Here is a 24,750-nt window from a genome sequence, read left to right as displayed (position 1 = left end):
TTCATCACATTGGTTTAGCAGAACCCACAACGTTAAAGCAACTAGATGATCCTAAATCACTTTATATTTTCTTTTTTACGGTGTGAGTACGATGTTCCCTCCTTTAACTAGGGAACAGCTTATAACAAATACACTGGTGCCTCCCGTGCTGCATCTCTCCCTCTGCCCCAGATCCGCGTGGTTTCTGAACCGCTGCCTTTCATCAGGACTCTCAGTATTGTGTGAGGATGTGAGGGTGCAGCCTTTGACTTCAGTGGTTTGAGCACCTTCATCCTCAGATTCTCTCTTTGTTCTCTTTTATAATTCCATGTTACATCTCCCATCCTCACACAATATTGAGTTAATCACAAAAATGTGTAGATTTTGCGATAGAGCCAGACTAATGCTATGAAAATGCTATGAAGACACTGATTCATTCATTCATTCATTCATCATTCATTCATCAACAAGTTTTGATGATAGCTATGATGCCAGGCTGCAGGCATGTAGAATACAAAAGTAAACAAGACATGGCTGTTACCCTCAGGTAGCTCACAATCCCCTAGAATTGTGTAGAAAATTTTCCTGACCAGACTTACACTAACGACCCTCACCTTTCTGAAAGCAAAATGTCATCCTCGGATTACAAACACATATGCTGTGAACCTTGTAGGATGGCGAGGGTGAAGTACACAGTCATAAAACTTGATATTAATGGCAAAAAATGAAATTTATCTCTTAGGATAAACTTTATTAAAAATATTCTACAAAATGTGAGTTATTTGGAATGTTAAATGGCATTATGGGCAGGAATAAAAAAAGGGCCCATAGTCTAATGCATTTGGGAAATGCTGGTTCTAAAAGTTAAACTGTTTCTTCATTGTAGGATCTCCCAGAATGTAAGAACACGCATTATGGTTCTGCAGGAGGGGAACATACTATGCAGCATTAACCAATCTTACTTGATCATAAAATCATTTTTTAAAAGAGGCCATGATTTCATGTAATATACTTTGTGTAAAGGTACACGTCTATTTTTTCATATAAAATTTTGGGAAAAAACCAAAACAGTCCAAATCAATCACATATGGAAAAAATGGACTTCAACTCCACACCTCATTTTTATTGTCTGTGGTAAGTATATCCATTATATAAGTAGCTTTGGGGCACACATGCCTTAATAGTGAATACATGATATATATTTATGCATATATTTATGCAGGGTATGTGGAGAGAGAAGGAGAGAAGGAGAAATGAAGAGAAGAGTCTCCAAATTCCAGTACTTATTCATGATGCTCATTACTGACTAGGTCATCCCAACACACCAAAGTTTTTCCATTTCGGACAGGAGAAACTTATTGAAAAGGAAAGTCAAAGTAAAGCACTCTGTCCCCACAGGAATTCAAGCACTTTGCACAGGCACCAAAAACAGGCGTGCGAAAGGAGGTGTACCTTTAGAACGTCCCCAGATGTGCATATGCTGTGAAAAAGAGGCTTAACAGAAGTGTGCAGCCATGGCTTATAGAAAACTTAAAAAGGAAAACTATGGAAGGTAATTAGGAAAGTGAGAATTGTTGGGAGGTGGTGAGGAATGGGATTAGGCTGTCATGGCAGATTAATGTGCCCCAGTATTTCACTTCTGGGACCTGGCCGAAAGCGACAAGATGGGTTTTCATTCCCAAGAAATGAGTATAAGAGATTATGCTAGAAATGAACAGAAGTCTCCTAGGAGAATATACTACAAAGCTGCTCGGTACTGATATTTAATCATCAGGGGCAGCTGTAATAGAGAGGGGGATGAGTGGGAAACGCTGTCCCTGGAGAAAACAGGAGAGAGGTGTTAACAGAGCAATTTCAAAGCACTGTGGTATCGTTGCCCTCTCTACCTATTGATCATTCATGGCACGTATTTTAATACTTAAAAATTAAGAATAAAATATGAAAATGCAAAGGTTCACTTATCAGAAAGGCTAAGAGAATAAATTATACTCTGCTATAACCAACTTTTTATTGTAGAGGCATTTTGCATTTTATATAGTAATGTGTCCCTTGCTAAATGTCTCCTGTTTTTTTACAGCCTTATATATGGAAAAAAAGGTAGCATATACTTTATTTTACATAATAATTGGTGCATTTAAATTATATTTCCAAATCACTTGAAAGGTTGAAATTTGACTGTGAATACTTTAAGGGAAGGGACTGTTGGTTAGACTTCTTTATTTCTCTAACAATGCTTAGACAGTGCCTTACACATACAAAGCACTCAATTATTGGGGAACAAAGAAGGAAATGAGGATGTAGATTTCGTCCTAGGGATTTTCTAAACAATGGCACACGCATAGTGAATAAATCTTATTCTAATCAATAAAAAGATAGTTCCTTCACTGTGTTGTAAAAGGTAATTTTTTTTTTTTAGCGTAAATAAGGGTTTTATTGGTCAGTTTGCATGAATGACATACTGACATGCCCCCAATTCACTGTTCCACAGACCAAGGCCCTGAGGTGACAGGAGAAGAAGCTAAGCCCATTGACGGTGAGAAAAGGGTGGGAGGTGGGAAGAACATGAAGGCCTCTGAGGGTTAACAAGGCTACTGGGACCGAGACCGGGACCAATGACCTAGGAATAAATCCAGGATGGAAAAGGCATCATCCAGGGCTGGAACTGTTGGTGATTCTGGATCATCTCGAGGATTGTCATCTGCTTCTTGATGGGTTACTGTGGTTTCTGTTCGGCCCTCACTGTCCACCACAGTCCGGCGCTCCTCTACTGTCCCGTCTGGCCTAGTGGTCTTGGTCACAGCATCCATTGTCAAGGGAAATGTTAACTGAGGTTGGGTGGTGGTGGCATTCGGTGTCCCAAGTTCAAAAGTGACTCCATATGATAGGGGCAGGGCTGATGGATATCTCATCTCCTAATCATCTTGAGAAAACACATCAGATCATCTCGGAAGAGGCAGATTTGATAATATGATATGAAGATGCAAAAATAAATTAAAAAATAAAATTGAGTTCTAGTACCAGCAACTTAATACCTATCTAATATTTTTGAAAACTGTTTAATCTTTCACAAGTAACCTAAGATCTGGGTATGTCTATTTCCATTTTTATAAATGAAGGTGTTTAAAAATATGACTACCAAGGTCTAGTTCAGTTCTACGACTTTTATAGCTCCATGTCTTAATTTTCTGGGTGTCAGATATATTTAAATTTTCCAGAGCTCACGTATATATGGCAAGTTAGCCAAGAAGCTAGAAGCCCAAAGTCCCAAAATAAATATCACTGAGTCATGAGGGAGTAGGATGTGGTGGTTAAAGAATGGCTTTTGAAATCAGATAGTCCAGGTCTAAACACCACTCTACCGCATGAATATGGCCAAGTTACTTAACTTTCCTCAGGCTCAGTTCCTCCCATAAAGTGGAGACAAAAATACCTACCCTATCGGGGATGTGGGAGAGCACTTGAGAGAGTCAACAACAAGTAAACTGTAGTTCTTTTCACTGTCTCAGGTACTGTTAGTTGCAAAGAACAGAACTAAACCAGAACCAGCTTCCCTAAAAAATGTTTAATTAAATGATACCAGGAACTCTGAGGGAGCCTAATTATCACGAGTATGGCTGGGTCTCCTGGAAATAGGAGTGGAGATGTGTAAAGCCAGAAATCAAGTCTGCTCTTTCTCTGTTTCTCTAGAGTTATACAATTTCTTATTTCTGCGTCTCTCTGAATATCTAGTTTCTTTCCTTCTCTCTGCACACTTCTCTTATCTGCTTGACATGGGGTCATTGTGGCTCTCCCAAAATGGCAGCCTCAGTTCCCAGGTCTGCAGGCTGGATGTCAACAATAACTGGGCAATTCCTAAGAGATAAACTATGATTAAGTGGGTTTTAATTAGGGGTGTGCTCTTGATCCAAAGAGCTGAGAGGTCAACTATTATGAAGGTCTGCCTCTCAGTGTGATAGACAGGCTCTGCAAGGGGAGGAGACGGCCAGTGGTATCTGGGTACAGTATTGTACACTTGACTCTTAAAAGAGCCCACAGGGTGCTCACTCTTGTTTTATAGAGACAATTCTAACACACATGCCTTTTCTGTATGCAGAAGTGGCAGAATGGTAGGGGACTAGAAAAGGGATGCAAGAGGAAGATACAGTGATGTCATTGCCTAAGAGAGAAAGACATCCTAAAAATATAATGAAATGCAGATACAGGAATTGAAACATAAGGAATTGTAAGCACTATGTGATGAAAGTATATCCAGTTGACACTTCAGTAGACTCTAGGGATTGAGGAAGTGAAGATAACATCAAACCTATGACCATAAAAACTGTGTTTATAATAAACTTTAAAAAGTTATACTTATTTAAAAGTCAGAAAACTTTATTGAAAGCTATAGTAAGATAGTTAAAATCTTACCCATCCATGCATCCATCATTCATTCTTCATTCATGCAGCAAACATTCATTATATGTTTATTATGCTCCTGGTATTTGTTTTACATCATGAGAATTCAAGGAGAAGGGGAGACATGCCTGTTAATCATCAATTAAAATAGAGTGAGAGGCACACTTTGAAAAAAAAGCACAACTTGGGCATTATATGGGCACAGAAAGTTGAAAAGGGGAAGTTGCAGCAGGAATAGAACCCTGGGTAGTGTTTGCAGGGGAAAGGAGAAGATGAGCCTTCCAGGCAGGAATACTGGGTAGCAGGGGGAAGTGAACTAGCTTGACCCTTTTGAGCATTTCAAATAGCCCCTTGGGTCTGGAGCAGAGATGTGTGGGTGCAGGTGGGGTGGAAGGAGTGAGTGCTAGGCTAGAGAAATGGGCAGGAGCCTGATTGAAAAGGGCCTTAAAGGGCTAAACTAAGGAATTTGAACACTATCCTGAAGCCAAGGAGGCTGGTGAATGGCTTTTAAGCAGGAGAGTGGGCTGAGCTTTGAGAATTACAAAGGTTATTCTGGAGTGCCAAGGCAAGAAGCCTGGAGGAGAGAGTTGGGCTGGTTGTAGCAACTCAGGGGAGGCAGAGAAGCAGTGGTGACTTAAAACACAAAGATGTTGACTTTAGGGATACTAAGCAGGGAATCTGGATGGCTTGTGGATTTCTCGTGGTGCTATTCACTGAGACAGAGAGAAAGAAACTAGTATAATCAGAAAGACTGAGATTGAGGTGACTGTGAGATTTCAATAGGAGGTGCCCCTCAAGTGGTTGGAATCAGTGTCTGGAGAGAATAAGAGAATTATGGATCCAAGGTCTGGGTTTGGGACTGATCAGCAGATGGGTGAAGACCTGCATGAAGGATCATGTAGAGCAGGAGAGAAACAGGAGAGGACATCAAGAGTGCTGGCTGGGACAGGAGGACACAGGCCTTGAAGCACACTGAGAAGAAAGGCTAGAAAGGTAGGTGAAATCCTTTGTCTTGGAGGCAAGGGAAGAGAGAGTTCTAGGAAGGAGGGAACAGAAAATGGGTCTTATGGCAAGAAGGGTCAAGAAAGAAGGACAATAAGAATGTCCAGCAGCTCTGGAAAAAGGAGCCATTGATGGCATTACTGGGGGCAGTTCCCCTTGTGAGGTGAAACTGGTTGCCCTGTGGGAGGGCAGGCAGTGGGGAAGTGAAGACCATGAACTCTCCAAGAAGACTGACTGGAAAGGAAGAGAAATAGAGCAGAAGCTAAAGGGAGAAGCATGGATTGAGGTGGACTTTTTCAAGAAGGGGAGTGGATTGTTTATATTAATAGGATGCTGAGAGCTAGTAGGAAGGGGAAGGGAGATACAGGGCAGAGAGAGGAAGATTAATGGAGCAAGGTCTCAGAGGAGGGAGCAAGGAAGGGATCCAAAGCCGAGGTGGAGGGATTAGCGTCAGACAAGAGGAAGGACAGCATTTTCACTGAGATAGGAGGTCAGGAGGAAAGGATGGGGCCAGACAGATAAGTTTGTACATGGCAGGGGAGGAAATTGAGGGAGTTCTCGATTGATGGCCTCAATTTTCTTGGTGAAAGAGGAGGCAAGGTGATCTGCTGAGGAGAGCGGGGGAGGTGGTCGACAGGAGGCGGTTTGGAAGGGAGAGTGTTTAGTATATAGAACTTCTGGAACTGCTAAGAGCAATGGAAGACACAGAATCTAGGGAATACTGAGCATCTAGTGATGCCACCAGTTGGGAGAGTATATTTGGTGTATCTCAAACTCTCACAACTATGACATTTTCTACTAAAGCCTTTAAAAGCTTAGACAGAGTCACATGAAATTGAATTGCTAGATTGAACTGGGGCTGAGTTGTTGCAGAGTGGATGTCACAGAAAGTTAAGAGTGTCAAGAAACTGTAGGATATTGAGAAGGCAGGGTTGAAGTGATGGACTATATGACCCAGGATGGATAGAGAAGGGCACACAGTCAAAATTCATTTGCTAGATCAGGAGCAAATGTAAGTGGCCAGGACTCCAAGGTATCAATAGGTAAGCATTTTGGGGAACAGAAAGGGATGTGGTCTGTCGATGTTTCAGATTATGAGGGTACACCTGCGAGGGGGCTTTGAAATCGGTCATCTGAAAGTTAATTATACCACTTCGTTGAAGCCTTTCTTGAGATCTCCATCCCCAAACTTTTTCCTCCAGCTTCTGAACTCACATATCATTTTGTCTGCAGACAGGCAGTAAGAACATTAAAACTGGACCCTCAATATATGGCTCAGAAGATCTGGGTTTGGGTCTTATTTCTAGCGCCCGTATTCTATGGTCTTGGCTACTGTGTGAGCCACAAAGCCACGGCTATCTTGACCAGTCCAAGCTGCGTAAGGACAGATTATTCTGTCCTGTGCACATTATGTGCCTTCACATCCCCAGTACTGATGCAATCTCTTTGTTTCCCACCTTCCTGTGGGGGGAGCAGAGGCCTTATTCCTCTGGCGTTGCTTTTCTTCCCTGCAGTTTATATGCTATCCAACATAAAAAAAACACCTGGCAGAGGTTCTACTGGGGAAGGAAGAGATATTTGGCCTCATAAAATTTAAACTTTCTTAAGCCCAATTTCCTTTTAATAGTCTCAAAATCAGATTTTAGAGTAGCAAGTCCAATAGGCTTACAAATGCCATGAAAACAAATATTCTGGGGGGAAAAATAGGCCCTTTAAAATCTGTGCTTTGTTATCTGGCTGAGCTCAAGGGAGACAGACCAAATCAACAAGCATGACATGGAGGGCAAATTTGCAATTAAAAGAAGAATAGGGAATTATAAAGATGGATGGGCCCCTTGGCACACGAGCCCAAGTCTGCGTGGCCTTGGCCTTGGATACCAGAAATTAATGCTTTACTCTTTAGCACTGGTCACCTTTGGCTCTGAACAGAAAGGCAAATGCATTAAAATAACAACAATTAGAACACTTACTTAGCTTGGAAGGCATTGTTGGTTCCCCGGTGGTCGAGGTCATGACACAGGCATCCCACAATCACCGCGAGAATTTCCACCTCGGTCAGAATCTCTTGAAACCCGGCGGTCTGGGAAAAAGAGAAAATGGCAACAGTCACTGCCCAGGGCAGGGAGGATGGATAAGGTTCGTCTGCCCAGCAAACAATCAGCTCTGTTTTCATACCCACATCAGTTAAGGAAATGATTAACTGCCACCCCCTTAGATGGTAGTGAGTTGGGTGGCCACTTGCACAGCCTTGATCCCACAGTGATGGATTAGCTCCCTGTCAGGTTGTCCCATGCTGGCCTGCCAGAACTAAGCTCAGACCATTGTGTTCCCCTTTTAGAGAAGAGGCTGCACTATCCAGATACAGTGACGGTTTGACAAAGGCCCAGAGCAAAATGTGTTCTGTGAGTCTACATTTCAATGATGAGCATCTAGTGGTAGGGGAGAGGGGTCTGTGAATTTAGAACTGAATGTTATATCCACCAGAAGCCACTCAAATGAAAACCTGCAAAAGAAAACACTCCCACCCCTTAATATTAAAAGAAGCAGCTTAGAAGTACGGAAATGGTTACATGATGATATTCTATATGTTATTCTGTAAGTGCCTTCATTCATATTAGCGTGGCGGGCAGATTAAATTCATACAAATAGCAAGGCAGTGCATGTCTTGATTAGGCAACCAGACTGAGGATCAGCTGGAGTATTGCTGGAATTCTTTATTAACCTCTGCAGCTTGCTTGTGTAATGCATAGGTGTGGTGTGATCTCTTCAGAACAATATTCTTGTTTATAATTTTCTCTTCACTATTGTTTTCTGTCCTGTTTGACTGGAACTCCAGCTGGTTGGACATTGGACTTCTTGTATTGATTTCTTTGTTTTGTCTTTTTTTCCCCCATTGCCCATATTGACTTTTTCTCTCTTACTTCCTATGAGTAATAATATTTTTCATCTAGAAGCATTTTTTTGGTCTCTGTTCCTATTCTAATAGCATTCTATTCTTCTCTCATGGATGCATTATCATCTTTTACTTTTTTGAGGATATTAATTATTTCTCTGAAATCCTCTCTGCTCCCTGATTGCCTATTTCCTCTGAGCTCTATTTCTCTGTTTAGTGGTTTCCTCACATGCCTGGTAGTTCACACACACGAGTAAATCAAAGTTCACCACACACCAGTGTGTGAGGAGGGAGGCCTGCAGATTGCTGAGCCCCTATCAGGGGGTGAGCAGATGACAGCTGGCTTTTGGCTGAGATCCCCATGTGCCCATATCTAAGTTGATTTCCTCTGGACTTTTCCATCTCTTGTTTGGAAATGGCATAAACACAGGTTTGGCATTCTGAGAAAAGAGAAGGTAGCTTCTCACCTCTGAGGATATAGACTTTCACTTAATTCTCTTATTTTCAGGGTGTACCTCACCCTAACTTTTCTGTTGCTGGTGTCCCCACATTTGGGGTTTAGTTTCTCCAGCAAATACTCTGGTTTCCTGAATAGGTGAGGGAAGAGGAGCCCTCTGACTACATGCAGAGGGGATGGGGACTTGGGGATGCAGAGCTGTCATTGCCCTTACATCCCATTTCTGTGGTATCTGGTACCTCCAGTTCCTGAGCTCTGATAGCGCTGGGGGCTGTTGCTTCTCATGTGTACCCCTTCCGCTACCCACTCACCTTGAAGGCACCTGGGTTGGACTTTCCTCTTCTCTGCTAAGCTATGAACCACCCTCCCTCAATTTTCTACCTTCATCTATAAGGTTCCATGACAAGTGGAATTTATGTTTGTTTCTTCTCCCTGTTATTTGGGGGTGATTTTTGAAAGGAAAATTGGACACGAATATCTGTATCTGTCATGTCTGTCATCTTGAAACTATAAGTCAGTTTAGTTGGGTTTGGATCTTCCTAATACTAAGTAAAACCTGAGAGTCTGCCAAGTATGAAATATTGTTCGTGATACTTCTCACAAAGGTAAGAAGCTACATAGAAACTGGTACTGTAAACAATGAAATGGCACGGAAATTTAGAAATATTTCACCTTTAAAAATGCTATTGATTAGAACTAGCTGATGCATTAAAACAGTAAGAATGGGGATGGGATAATGTTAAACTAAGGTCATTTGACTAGAAATGTAGGAAAAGTTGAGTTAAATGTCATCTAATAGACTCAATATCAAAATCCCAAATTATTTTTAAGCTATCGGTTATCACCCATTATATAATGTGATGGAATATATTTTACTCTAATGTTTTTCTGTGAAGAACATCTTCCCTCCCACCCTTGTCCCTTCCTGAAAATCCAGCATGAAGTTCTTAAACTATTTGTATCATGGATACTTTGAGAATGTGATGAGAGCCATGGACCCTCTTCCTAGAAAGTATTCTATGATGTTGTAGTGTTCGAAGACCATGGAACCCACCTCTGGATGATCCTCAGAATAAAGAAACCCTGAAAAACAGCACACACCCAATTACAGAAAACATATGTGCCTCTCTCAACCGTGATACCTGAGTTACTGAAGCAGCACCTGTCTCCTGACTGTGATTTAGAGCTGCCTGGTAAACGGTTTCTGAGAGTCGTCAGGCCTAAAAAGTGTCCACCTGACACTTAGTGTCCATTTGCTCCTCCCCCGTCCTCATCCATCTTCTTTCCAGTCTTATCCCTTCCGACCTTCACTTACACTGAGGAGAAAAGTGAACTGCCCGCTAGAGACAGTATACTTTCAAAAGAGAACAGAGTGGAATCTATAAAACAAAATAAATGAACGAATAAAACAGAAACAAACTCATAGTTACGTGGAACAAACTGATGGTTTCCAGATGGGAGAAGGGCTGGGGGGCTGGGTGAAAAAGGTGAAGGGATTAAGAAATACAAAATGGAAGTTACAAAGTAGTCACGGGGATGCAAAGTTCAGCAGAGGGAATACAGCCGATCATATTATGATAAATATGTACGGTGCTAGATGGGTACCAGACTTATTGGGGGACCGCTTTGTAAGTTATATAAATGCCTAAATGTGTAGGTGTACACCTAAAACTAATGTAATATTGAATGTCTAGTGTAATTGAAAAATTACAAGAAATTAAAAAGATATAAAATTTATGAAGGTGGGGCAGCAGGAAATGTGAATGCATTTATTTTATGCTCGACTCTATTTTAGTCTTTTATTTTTCAAATAATATTATATCTTTTCTGCTCCTGGTCTAATAATTACTTATTTTAATCTGTCTTCTCACCTGTATTCCCTCATGGTCCATTATCAGAGATGTAAAGCAGTGAATACAATATACCGAGGTAAAGAGACATTCAAGGCACATTGACCTAATTCCCACATCACCCTCTCCAGAGAAGTCTGTGAGCACCCTCTGAGAAGGCCTCCAACAGTCCTCTGTTTGGCTAAAACGTGAGCTGGGATAACCCTTCCCCCAGCCACTATAGCATATAACCACTGAAGCTCCAAAGGACCCAAACAGACCATTTCACAGGGTCCCCTAGGTTACCCAGTATTTTCCTATCATTTGGTCAACAAAATTTGAACCAGATAGAAAGTGCCCCTATTTCAAAGCTGATCCTGTACCACCCTAGAGAATAGGAATATCATGGCCTGAAAAATATGAGAGACACATCGATTGGTTGCCTCCTGCACTTGCCCTGACCAGGGCTGGGGATCGAGCCTGCAACCAAGGTACATTCCCTTGACTGGAATCAAACCCATGGCCCTTCAGTCCTCGGGCTCTAACCCCTGAGAAAAACCTGCTAAGGCACATCATAGGTGTTTGTAGAGTCTTCTCCCTTCGGCCTTTTCTTTCTTCTGCAGAAGAGAAAAGAGCACAGCTCAGACAACTCCTAGGGGTTTGAAGAACATGGTTTCTCAAGGAAGGGCCTCCTCTAGACGAATCTGTGCACCATGTCCCTAATCTGTCATCATGTCTCAACCAATCTATAGACAACTTCAACTTGGGAGTGTGAGCTTAGGGATGAAAACAGCATTTCCATTTAATTTCTGGTATTTCTTAAGTCCTAACGTGCAATATTGCAGGGTCACTGTCTAGGGCCTTTGTTTGGTATATTATTAAAATTAAATTTACTTTAGCCAAAGAGTGCTCTTTGAGGGTTTCATGTAAATGCCACATATAAAGTGCTGGTGTCTTCTAACAAATGCCCCAAATTGCAGTGTTGATGTCTGGCCTAGCTCTGCTAGACCGTCCTTCACATGAGGTGTCTGTCAGTGAAAGTCCTATGAGAAGTCTGCCTTCAGTCACAACCCCAGTTGTGAGTGGATCAGAGTGGCGAGGACATTGTTAAGACATGTTTGGGCTTCACGGACATTTACCGCTGGCCCAGCGTGCTTCTTTTTAGGATTCTATTTGATTGGCTTCAGGATGGAATGGCCACCTCTCCACATGCAAATCCTAGGGCAGGCTGGTGGGTATCAGTCTATTCAATATGCTCCAAAGCAATGATTTTAGGCAGAGGACTTGATCAAGTTTAAGGTGGAAGCAGATTTCAGTTGCTTACCAAGAGTGCTTACAAATAAACTGCTGCTGCTTGATGCTATAGCCTATCTTCTTTTCAAAAAGGGTCCTATCTTTGCCAACCAGAGATGATGGAAGCACAAGGGAGACAAGAGCAGGTGTTCACAACCACAGTCCTCTCCTGTGAACAAAACCCTCTGCACAGACTGCAGCATCTAGGCTGAATGGTGTTTACAGTAATGTTTATCTGCCAATACGTAGATCTGCTGAGCTAAAAAAATAGGTACTGCCATCTCATTTTCTGGCCCAAAGACCAGAACCTTTCCAGCCATTAGGGGAGCACCATCCAGCACCATGTTTACACGTCTCCTTCACCAGAGGATGCGATACAATACAGAGCAGTTGTATTTTGTCGAATTATCCACGGGAGCGGGATAGTTTTGTCAGATTTGCTTGTCTTTCTGTAGCCAAATCTTGATTTGGTCTTTATTAAATATTGATGGAAGTCTACAATGGTCCTTTCCTTATTAAGCTCAGAGTTGGAAGGACCCTACAGTCTACACTGAAATACTGTTTTATAACCAGAACCTTCTCAAGGCACTCACTACGAAATCATAAAACCTAAGTTATACTTTGGATATATCTTGTCTCTCAACCTCAAATCATACTGCAAATGCTTGCCCATGTAAGTCTCAGAATGGCAAGTCTGCAAAACTTAATGGTGTGTCTGGTATAATTATATGTGTTGAGTAAATGATGCATGAATAAAAAAACTGGATTGATTTTAATCAATTTATTTAGTTATTTTTTAACCATTTCCATGACTTAATTTTTAACCTATTAGTGAGAATAATTTTCAAAGAATTATTCATTTTGGAAAGTCAAAAGCATATACAAAATAGAATCTGATAATGAACTTCCATGCATTCATTACCTAACTTCAACAGGAAGCCATGGTTAGCCAGTCTTGTTTCATCTATATTGTCACATGCATTGTTTTGTTTGTTTGTTTGCTGGAGTTATTTCAAAGCAAACCTCTGGCATCTATCAATATGCTTTATTTCATTCTCAAGAAGTCCTGATGGGGTTAAATAAAAATCATTTAATATACCTCTCCTCATATTTTGATAAAATGTGCAAAAAGATATACAAATGGGATAAGGGAAATTTCAGGATAAATATCTTAACAAGATGTAAAATAACAGGCTTCCACTTCAATTTAGATAATACAATAAACACAGCTCTATGTATGTAGCACACCTACTGTACTTCAAAAGGAAACCAAAGAAAATGCATATTATCTAAGGACTTAACTTTCAAACACTAAGAATATATGTACTTTATGATTTTTTGAGAACAAAGATGGCATATTCTGTTTATGTTTAGAAATATAGTTTATATTTTATGATAAATTACTAGTGAATTGGATAGTTAACCTGTGGTTGGTGAGAACAGAAAATGAAGTAGATCACGTGGTCAGCATTAACGGTGCAGAGAGGCCCCTCCCAGTGCCACTGGAGGCCAGGTTGATGAAGTTCAAGAATATGAGACCTCTTCTAACCTTCCCCAAATTTTTACTAGCCATCCTTCAGCCAAAATTAAACATGAGACTCTTAAAAAAATTAAAACTTTTTAAAGCTCCCAGCTGGACACCCTCAGGTGCCAGGTCTCAGCCCCAAGAAAGTGCCTCTACTGAGTCATAAACCGTGGAAATGGAGGCTGTGATAAACGACCCTGGCTCTGCTGCGAGTCTCCCTGACCTGGAGGATTCGGCTGGCGTCATAAAACACAAGTGACAGATTAAGCAGTTTACCAACACCATAAAAATCTCAAGAATAAATTCACTTTAATCAAAAATGCTATATTGTAACTAGGCAGCCCCAGTCCCCAAACCGCATACATTTCCTTGCAAGCACATGTCCATGAGTAAGAGCTTAGCCTTTTCCCCAAACGCCGGGCATGGCTATGTTCATACGGTTTTACAATTTACATGTCCTAAGAAAAATACTCAGACCTGGCTGACGGTGCGGGAGAATTTATTTTCACTAGAAAGGGAATGACCCATAACTCATGAATGGCAGCGCTTAAAGTGAGTTATGGAGGTTACTCTCCTGTGTGAGGAAATGGATTGGATTATCCTTCTGCCCAACTGTATGTTTGGTTATTAGCACACCAGGTTCTTAATTATGTGTGGCTTTGCCTTTTTCTTTTTATAAAATGAATGTGGATAAAGGAATGTCAGCTAGAAGCATGGAGTGCTTGATTGCACTCTGATTATGTGGCCTGAGAGAATAAAAATAGGAACCTTCTTATAAGATTAAGAGGCAAGAGTCTCAAGTATAATTTAAACAATGTATTCAAATTGATTCGCTCCATAGTTAATTTATAATGCCCTGTGCTGATATTCTGCAAAAACATTAAAAATCACTCCTTTTTAAAATTAAAAAATGGCCATTCTGAAAGTTATACTGGAAATCAATCTTTCCTACAGGAAGATTAAAGAATTGATTTTTCTAACATACAAGTTTTATTGTATTATTATTGTATTATTAGTAGGGAAATGCAATGTAAAATGATGTTTGATGATTACAAATATGACTGTTGTTTTTTTTTTTTTTTACTTTATTACAGTCTGTTACAGAACAAAACTTGTAGCTTTCTTTGTACTTTTCAATGTTATCATCTAAAAGTAATTATTTTTTCTGTTGAAATTAGGATTCTGGTTATTGATAAAAAATATTTTAGTTTAAAATTCCACTGGTTCTCTTCTTCTTGGGGAAAAGAGTTCCTATTGTGTTTTTGAGATCTTTCAGGAGAAATTTGCCATCTCGAAAATCAATGGCTTCCCTGAACACGGCAGACGGCAGGCAGCAGACAGCACATTTTCCTCAAGCTGGCGAACAGGGCGGATTTTTCTCCCTAAACGTCCCTTCTGCTCTCTAGTTTGAATTATCAATAAAACGGCTTGGCTTATCTGTGAAAATAACCTTGTTGACAACACAAATAAGGACTTAAACAAAACACGCTACCTTCACGTTTAAGATTTAGGAAGCCCCCAGGAAATGTCAGGGGGTGTCAGTGTGTTTGCCGTGATACTTGGTCATTATTAGTGTTTAACTGCAATTCCCCACCAGCGCCACGCGGCTAGCACCACTATAAATTTTAATGTGATCATGTGCTCTACTCTTTTCATATTCAGTGAATTCTGCAAGATCATAATATTCTGTATGAACCCTAGCTGAACCTCAGTGTGATAGGATGAAAGAACAAGATTTCTAGCAGTGATAGTTGTTCATCATTTTATAGTTTTTTGGGGGGGAATAACTGGACACTGAGCAACATGGTTCTTTGAATCATATTATCCCAAACTAAGTCCACACATTCAATGAATCTTTGTTGAGCCCTCCAGGATGCAGGGCACGGCCCAAAGTGCTAATGACTACATTTATGGGATAGTAAAGAACACTGACTCTTAAGGAAACCTTCTCCCCGCCCCCCACTCTGGAAAGTCTGTCAACGCTCGTACATCATTTATAAAACCAAAAACTGTCTCTGCAACCTTGGCTCCACCACATGCCTGTTATTTTGCAGAGTACAAACAAAAGCATGGCTGTTTCCTTTATCTGGTCTGTACTGTGAATATAAGAAGTGTGTCTGTCACCTTTCATTGCGCATGTATTCGATGGAATATCTATTCTACAAGCTTCTGTAGATAAAGAGAATATGTATAATTATTCTTCATCTGCAGGTTTTTATTCCTTGTCTTAATCACAAATTATATACTCTGTTTATCCGAGGAATTAAAAATATTTGGAAAATTTCAGCTATTTAAATATCTCTTTAGAAGCAAAGAATAATGTTGAAGCTTTTGTTTCAAAAATCTGGAATCCAGAGGCATGGAATAAATAAGTCATTAACAAGGTTTCCAGGGAACTAAATTTCCACCATTTTATATAAAATTGCCTCTCTCACAAAGCAGTTTGTTCTTTTTTTTTTTTTTAAAATTTCTAAACGAACGAAACTGCTTTGTTACCTAGACATAAGGTGGGACACTTTTGCAGAACACAATTCTCCCAGTCAATAGTTTATTCTCTGTGTTTGAAGTGATTTTAGGGTTAAAGGTTAGGAAACTGGTATGTATATTTATAATTTGCTTGTGCTGTCGTACATAGTGTCATAATTTGCTCAGCTGTGACAGACAACTATGAATTTTCCCATTGCCAGAGACAATGGGCTTAAAAAACACACCCATAGATGCAAGGTCACAGCGAGAATGCCTTATTATTCATGCTAACAGCTCGGAACGAAAGGAGGCAGATTTCTTCTTATGGGAGGGGCCCTTTTGTACATACCGGCTTTGTTGCTGTCTCTTTTAAAACAAAAAAAGAGTGTGGGGTGGGATGTGCCTCAGTGTCTCCTGTTCTCTAAGAAACACTTTCAAGGAAGGTCGGTAAGGTGTGGCGCCCCCCTCCCCCCCACCTCTCGCTCCTCCCCCACTTTCCTGCCAACTGGCTGGGAAACTTTGCCTTGGAGCGCCATCTAGAGGAAAATTTAGCGCACATAGGCCATGTTTTCTTGGCTTTGTGACTCGGACCGAATCCCGTAGTTGGATTTCCCTCCCAGAGTAATAGAGATTTTGGCCCTATCTTAACACATGGAAACAGAACAAGATACAACTAGACTGTAAATAGAATCACTTATGATAAAAAACCAGTGAAAGACACTAATACTCTTCAGGAATGTCCTTTCATGGGAAAAAGTAGGTTATCATTTTGCCATAGATTGAGGTCATATTCCAGAAATTAGGATTGATGAATGAATTAAATTCACTTTTTTTTTCTTCAGTGATCAAGTAACATTTTGTAATTCTATAATTATTTCCTTAGTTAAAAAATTCTAATGAACTAACTAGATTGTTCATGGTCAAGATGGAGAAGATATTGCTTGTGTTAGGAACATACCAACGCTGACATTTTCAACCTATTGTAACCCTTAGTCAAGTTCAGCAAAATTTAATTAGCAGAAAATAATATTTTTTACAGATGTGGTTGCTCCTTTCAATTCCATGGAGAAAAAAAATAACATTGACCAACATATTCTTTCCAAAGTCATGTTTTTATTTTGCAATACCCATCCCCCGACACACCACAAGAGAACTTGAATAGCAAGCTCTCTCAGTTTGCCTAGCATTAATACAAAAACAAAACCCAAATCTTCTCAAACAGTGATACTCCTCGCCCTAACCGGTTTGGCTCAGTGGATAGAGTGTCGGCCTGCGGACTCAAGGGTCCCGGGTTTGGTTCCGGTCAAGGGCATGTACCTTGGTTGCAGGCACATCCCCAGTAGAGGGTGTGCAAGAGGCAGCTGATCGATGTTTCTCTCTCATCGATGTTTCTAACTCTCTATCCCTCTCCCTTTCTCTCTGTAAAAAATCAATAAAATATATATTTTAAAAAAATAAAACAAACAAAAAAAACACAGTGATACTCCTCAAGGTTGCTGAGCAGACTTGCAAAAATAACTATACCCTTGAAATATTCTGGCAGTGTGAGTACCACCATTGTGGTGACGTAGTTTGAGAGTTCTGCTTTCTTCAACTTCTTGAAAAGGATCAAGATGGTCCACTTTATGGGAACATTTACTCAAGACAACTGGGCATGCATTTCCTTTTACTCCTAAGTGCCCACCCTGATCCTGCCACTCTTGCCAGCTTCCCCATCCCAACTACTTTAAGGCTTGTCATGAAAGTCTGCTTCTACCTTTGCCATCTCTAACTCACAATGTCATGGCCAGCCATTCCTTTCCCTTGGTTGAAAAGGTTCCTGCTTCCTTATTTTGAGATTTCGCTATAAATCCATAGGTTCTCCAAAAGAACAGGTTAATAATTTCTTTATTGAATGTCCTCTGTGTGCCAGACATATGAACTCTGCACACAGAAAATTATTCCTTGTCCACTGAGATCTGATATGAAAAAGCAAAATGAAAGTGGTTATTATTATTTTTTGAGCAATATTGGCACTTGAGCAATTAAGGCTCACAGTTCAAAGCATCTTTCTTCCTCACGTGACAGGCTGACTGCTTTTCATGGTGTAAGTTACAGAAGATGGGGCCAGTCCACTTTTCCCAAGCTAGTCTTCTTGTTCCTTACGCAGTTGCGGATGCAAAAACAAGCCCTTGAGGGTAGAAGTGAAGACATTTTCGTCCCATCTTCTTGTGCTATCGGCACGCTTGAGTTCATCAATCCAACATGCGTTTCTTGAACACCTACCACATGCATGACAGAGTGCAAGGTGCTGGTGAGGATCTCAATAAAAGGTGCTGAGCCAATAAGTGAAAGTTATTGGAAGAACAAGAAATTATCTCTTCAGCCTCAAGAAGCCTGCGCTGTAGGAGAACAGGAGGCTGTAACTTAAAACACATGGCAGACCTAGCTCAGAGAAGCACGTGATTGTTGGCGGCTGCTTGGGGAGAAAAGGGAAGACTTCGTGGAAAAACTGGCATTACATCAATGCCTTAAAGGATGAGCACAGTTTGAATTGGCAGAGAATTTCATGAAGAAACAGAATACGCTTCGCTCATTCGGACTGAAAGGAAATGTATGTCGTTTGGCGTTTCCTGTTTTGGATTTAAGTTTTAATCTGGGTGCAGAGATGTAAGGTATTTAGATTTCTGTTATGTGAATCCAAAACTCATGTTCTCCTTTCATTTTATATAGTAAACATGTTCACACACACATATACACGTGTATGCATACAAAGGAATGATATATAACAGTGAGGCTAAAGAAATCAATACATTTAAGCCAGGAAACATTTTATTAGATGATAGCTTAACAGTCTAAGTTGAAAAATCAGGCCAAAACAAGCCTTATTTCTTGCCAGCAAATGGAGATGAATAGAGAATTTTGTTTCAATCTTTGCCACAAACATTTGCTTTTAGATTAAATTCCAAGGCTTACTTCTGGCAAGCTGCCCTAGTTTTCTCCATAAAGAAAGACTGCCCACCATGACTGGATTACAGCCCCTGGAGCGGAGATTTCAAGCCTAGTGCCCCCCTACATCTGAGAACATCCACTCCCTCTCCCTCCCGGGGCTTCCCTTGGCCGCCCTGGCCATTCTCCTAGATCAGCCTTCTCAGGATTTCCGTGTCCCTGGGGGTAATGTTCACACACCCCTACTTTGGCTTTCCACCAGCCAGTCTTATCCAGTAATCTCTTTGTTCAGTTTCTCATCCCCGTATCCTTTGCAAAAAAAAGATTACTTTGTAAATTCAAGCATTTCTTTTGCAAAAAGAACCAGTTTCCTAAGATAAAACTCTGAAGAGGCTCAAGTCATCATTCCAAGACAACACCTGCTTCAAATGTCAGTGAAAGCTCAGACACTGCCATGAAACACGCCCTCACATAACCAGGTAGGTAACTTCCATGTAAAACAAATGACACGGCAATGTGTCCCAGACACGGAAACGTGAAGCAGAAGGCCTGGAGGCCCGCACAAATGACAGATGACTCTCACTGTCACTAAACACACTTACAGTCAACATCGCAAACATCAGCTGGCACACGTTGAAGGCGTGTCTCCAGTTGTGGTACAGAACCATTCGATAATTTTTCCTCACTGTTAAAAGCCACCGGCACAGTGTCTGAAATGAGAAGGGAAAGGTTGTGTCAGGCAGTTGTATGTGTGTCTGGCGGACCAGTACCAAAACGATGCCTCGGAGTCATCTTGGACGATTCAGATCCCTTCACAAATATCACATGTAATTTTTTTGGTGACCCTATGAAGTATGCAGGGAAAGTATTATCATCCCCAGTTTGCATTTGGGAAACTGGAGGCTCAGAGTAGCTGCCATGGTGTCCCAAGTGCACTCTGGAATCACCCAGGACAGAACACCTTACCTCATAGTCGATTTTAAATTTCTGAACCATCCCCAGCTCCATGAACATCCGAAGAGCAGCCGTGATCATGGCATCAACGTCGAGAGAAAAGTCATCAAAATGGATGTCATCGATGGCAAGTTCTGACACCAAAGGGATGTTGGCTGCCTACGAAAGCAAAAGACATAAGTCAAGGCAAGTTCACCAGCTTTTCCAAACCCCTCATCTCGCCCTCCTCTCCTGCTTATCTGACGGGCCACATAAATCAGACCTGACCTGCACTTACACCCTGATGCAGCTAAACTCTGAGCTGGAAATGTCTTTTGTTTCTGAACTGCAAATGGCCCAAGCAGATGAAAGGGGGAGGGTAAAAGGAAGCTAATCTGAAGAAAAAATATACACACTGGATCTAGTCTGCAGAATTTAGAATACAAAGCTGTCTAGTTTACTGAAACCATAGTCATACAATATATTCTGATGCATATTACAGAGCAGTAAATGCACGAAACATCTGGGCAGCCAGCAGCTGTGAATTTTAATTGCTGCTAGCCAGGACAAGGACGTGGGGATACACTGCTCTGCCTTGTTTTTTGTATCCTTAAATCCTGTAGCTGTGTGCGTGCTCTTTGTCACACGCGTTGTGTATATTCATAAGGATGGAAAGGATCAGAAAGCACATCTCTGGTGCAAAATGTGTTTTCTTAACAAAACAAATCCTTGTAGGGTTAGTATAGGCATATGCTTCATTGAGGGAATACATTTGCAAGATTGTTTAGCTTCATTATCTCTAAACCATTTGATAATTTAACATAATTACAATAGTGGTTATACGAAGTTGTCCCTTTGTATCTAAGGAGAATTGGCTCCAGGACCCCCATAGGTACCAAAGTCCATGGATGCTCAAGTCCCTTATATAAAATGGCATAGTATTTGCATATAACTTACATACATCCTCCATATACTTTAAAGCATGTCTAGGTTACTTACAATACCTATGCAAATGGTATGTAAATACTTGTTATATTGTTTAGGGCAGTGGTTCTCAACCTGTGGGTCGCGACCCCTTTGGGGGTCGAATGACCCTTTCACTGGGGTCGCCTAAGACCATCAGAAAACACATATATAATTACATATTGTTTTTGGGATTAATCACTATGTTTTAATTATGTTCAATTTGTAACAATGAAAATACATCCTTCATATCAGATATTTACATTATGATTCATAGCAGTAGCAACATTACAGTTATGAAGTAGCAACGAAAATAATTTTATGGCTGGGGGTCACCACAACATGAGGGACTGTATTAAAGGGTCGCAGCATTGGTTTAGGGGATAATGACAAGAAAAAACTTTGTACATGTTCAGTTCGGACAGAACCCAAAACCATCATAGGCCTAACTACATAGTATAAGTCAGCAACAACATAACATTTTTGTTCCAATAGTTTCCATCTGCTCTTGGTTTAATCCTCAGATGTGAGACCCCTGGAAACAGAGAGCCAGCTGTATTTATTGTTTTCAAAACAATCAATTGTCCCACACAAATTTAAAGGTGAGAAAAAAATATTTGGGAATATATATATATATATATATATATATATATATATATAATTTTCTTTCTGATTGTATTGGGTTTACCATATTTTTGGGGCCAGTCTTGGTAAGGGAATAATTTCTGTGTTTTCAGATTATCAGGGGCCGTTCTGTTTCCATATTTCTAGTCTATTCCCTGGGTGTAAATTCCCAGGGAATAACTTATGCCCTGGGACTAGTTTGCCTGAGCAATCAAGTCCAGATCTGGTGACTCTAAGCATCCCAGAAATCATATAATCAGTCCTTTTTTCCCACCTCCATCTTCCTCCACAGGCATTTACATCTCTAGGCTAAAATCCAAGCACAACATGAAAGAAAAATGAACAAATACATAAATTACAAGACAAGTTACATTCTGCAGATTGGTTATTTTCATTAAAAAATGAATCAGCTTATCCTTCAGTGAATCATTGTAATATATTAACATGTTTGTAGAATCTAGCTCCTTGGAATTAAAAAGGTAAGGCTTGTGAAATTCAAACATGGTAGTGGTAGAAATAATCTCTGTGTGTATGTCCTTATTTGAAGTTCCTGGCCTTATGCTAAGCACTTCAGTACTTGTTTTTTACTTTAAAAATATTTTAAAATCAAAGTTATACATACACATAATTTAAGAGTTAATTAGGTCTGCAAAGCTAGACACATCCCCACCCCAACTCCCACACACACACTTGTGGAGCTCCTCTAGCACCAAATTTTTAATTATTTTGCTTGAAGCATTTTTATTAACTTCCCAACATTGAAAATGAAGCTGTCTCACACTTTATCTGTAACCTCTGTGATCTTCTACACTAACCCTTCTTACTTCCCAATATACAGGGTGGGTCAAAAGTAGGTTTACAGTTGTGAGTAAACAAAGCACAGAGTCTAGTCTTGTATTCTTATTTATTAACTATTGTATTATTTTCTATACTAATAACTGTATACCTACTTTTGCACCACCCTGTAATAATACAATAACTTTGTTTAGAGAAATATTCAGGGTTATATTATCACAGCTATGTAAAAGACAGTCATAGCTAAGTCATTAAATTTACTATGATTATTTTTCTTTCCTTGACAGCATTTTGTATTTTGCAGAGTTAATAATTATCTTTTAAAATCTGTGCTTAGTTTTCTATATACTTACCATTAATTCAACCCCCTAAATTCTCCACAATTATCTAAGTCTCATGTGAAAAAAAAATTGGATAGCATCTTAATTTTGTTTCATGGATACAATATCTTATCTTACTTCTCTGCTGGTGTTAATGATAATTCTACTTGACATTTTCTTCTTCCTTCATACCTCAGAGTTTCTGCAACCTTTACTGGGGGGCTTCTATGTCTGATGCCTAGCTTTTGCCCCAGGGTGTTTCTCCACCATACTCCCAGGGGCATCTCCATCTCTCTTTTATTTCTGTATCCGACATCTTTCTCTCTTCCTTGTGTCTCTCCTCATTACAGTGAGGCATCTTCCAACAGGTTCCCAAGGGGAAGTGTGTGGTAGGAAAATGTGTATGTCTGATTGTTTTCATATTATTGTCACAACTGATGGATAATTTGTCTAGATACAGATTTCTAGGTTGGAAATAATTCTTGGAATTAGGACTTGGAAGGCACTGCTGTTTCAGCTTTAGATGTTACTTTTGTTCAGAGTCTCAATCCTTTGAAAATGACTCCCTCTCCTGGGCCATTTTTGTAGGATCTTCTTTTTGGCCTCCAAAGTTCTGAAATGTCATGAAAATGCGTCTAGGTGTGAGTTTATTTTCATTTACATTCCTAGGTACTTTTGAACCCTTTAATCTGGAAAGTCAAGTCCTTTAATTCCAGTAAAAAAAGAAAAAAAAGAAAAACAAAGTAAAATACTCTCTTTGATGAATCAAAAAAATCCTTCCTCCCTTATTTTTCAGGAATTCCTTTTATTTGATCTTTGGCCTCGTTTTATTTCCTCTTTGGCCTGGCTCATCTTTTCTTGTCCACATACTTCTTTTTAATTGTTTAAAAATAGCATCTTATTCCTGGCTGGTGTGGCTCAGCTGGTTGGGTGTCGTCCAGTGCACTGAAGGGTTGCTGGTTCAATCCCCAGTTGGGGGCGTTCAGGAGGCAGTCGATTGATGTTTCTCTCTCACATTGATGTTTCTCTCTCTCTCCCTCTCCCTTCCTCGCCCTCTCAAAATCAATTTTTAAAAATATTTTTAAAATAGTATCCTGCTGAAACCGGTTTGGCTCAGTGGATAGAGCGTCGGCCTGCGGACTGAAGGGTCCCAGGTTCGATTCCGGTCAAGGGCATGTACCTGGGTTGTGGGCATATCCCCGGTGGGGAGTGTGCAGGAGGCAGCTGGTCGATGTTTCTCTCATCGATGTTTCTAACTCTCTGTCTCTCTCCCTTCCTCTCTGTAAGAAATCAATAAAATATATTTAAAAATAAAAAAAAAAAAATAAAATAAAATAGTATCCTAATTTTGTTTCGTGGATCAATATCTTCTCTTGCCTCTCTGAGGATGATAATGATAATTCTAATTGACATTTTTTTCTCCCTTCATATGTTACTTTACTCCCTTCACTTTGTTTTAATTGTAAAAACACAGAACATAAATTTATTCTTTTAACAATGTTTAAGTGTACAGAGCAGTATTGTTAACTATCTGCACATTTTTGCACGATAGATATCTAGAATTTTCCATCTTGTATGACTGAAACTCTGTATCCAACGAACAACTCCTCATTCTACTTTTCTGTTTCTATGATTTTGACTACTTTAGATACCTCACATAAGTGCAATCATGCAGTAGTTGGCTCTTTGTGATTGTTTTATTTCACTCAGCATAATGTGTTCAAGGTTCACCCAAGTTGTACCATGTGACAGTATTCTTTTGTATATAAGGCTGAATAAATACACCATGTATGCATATACCACATTTTTGTATCAACTCATCTGTGGGGCAGAGGCTGTAAAGGCATTAGAGGCTTTCCCTGGCAGAGTGGTAATCTTTGGTTTTCTGCTCCTGTTTAAGCACGGCTCTAAAAGCTTCCGGGGGCTTCTGTGTAGGGGAATCTGATCGACTGTTTACTTGGGGAAGCCACCAAACGTTGGTATCTTTGGGACTTTGCTCTTTAGCTATTCAGATTCCCCAGGGAAGCATCTTCCGGCTGGACCTGGTGGGGAAGGGGCGTCCAGGAGGAGCCTCAGCACTGGTCAATAATTCTTCATCAACCCCCTGCACTCCCACCTCAAGTTTTGCACTGGGGTCCTCCTAACCCGAGGGCCCGCTGTTATACCCTCTTTGGAGGATGAGCCTCCAGTCTTAAGGCGTGGAGGAATGAGACAAAGGATCTAGAGATCAAACTGCTCTTAGATTCTCTATTTATCTGTTTATAGCCCCACCTTTATCCTTTCTTCCAAATTAGCCAATTCCTGAGCTACTTGGGGGCAAGAGTCTGTGATATAAATCTACTTGCCTC

General features: G+C 40.3%; 1 protein-coding gene across 1 annotated transcript in view; it reads right to left on the bottom strand.

Annotated features, from left to right (window-relative positions):
* Nucleotides 1-24,750, bottom strand: part of PDE11A (phosphodiesterase 11A) — a gene marked incomplete at both ends in the record, with an annotated part of 286,244 nt that overhangs the window by 58,897 nt on the left and 202,597 nt on the right. The window contains 3 exons of the mRNA XM_081095861.1: nt 7,347-7,456; nt 19,370-19,477; nt 19,734-19,880. Of these exons, the coding sequence (XP_080951987.1) occupies nt 7,347-7,456; nt 19,370-19,477; nt 19,734-19,880 (365 nt within the window). The remainder of the gene's footprint in view (nt 1-7,346; nt 7,457-19,369; nt 19,478-19,733; nt 19,881-24,750) is intronic.

The sequence above is a fragment of the Myotis nattereri genome, assembly GCF_964212035.1.
Source record: "Myotis nattereri genome assembly, chromosome: 7".
Classification (NCBI taxonomy): domain Eukaryota; kingdom Metazoa; phylum Chordata; class Mammalia; order Chiroptera; family Vespertilionidae; genus Myotis; species Myotis nattereri.
The sequence above is the reverse complement of the archived record's forward strand: the minus strand, read 5'-3'. Positions and strand labels throughout refer to the sequence as shown.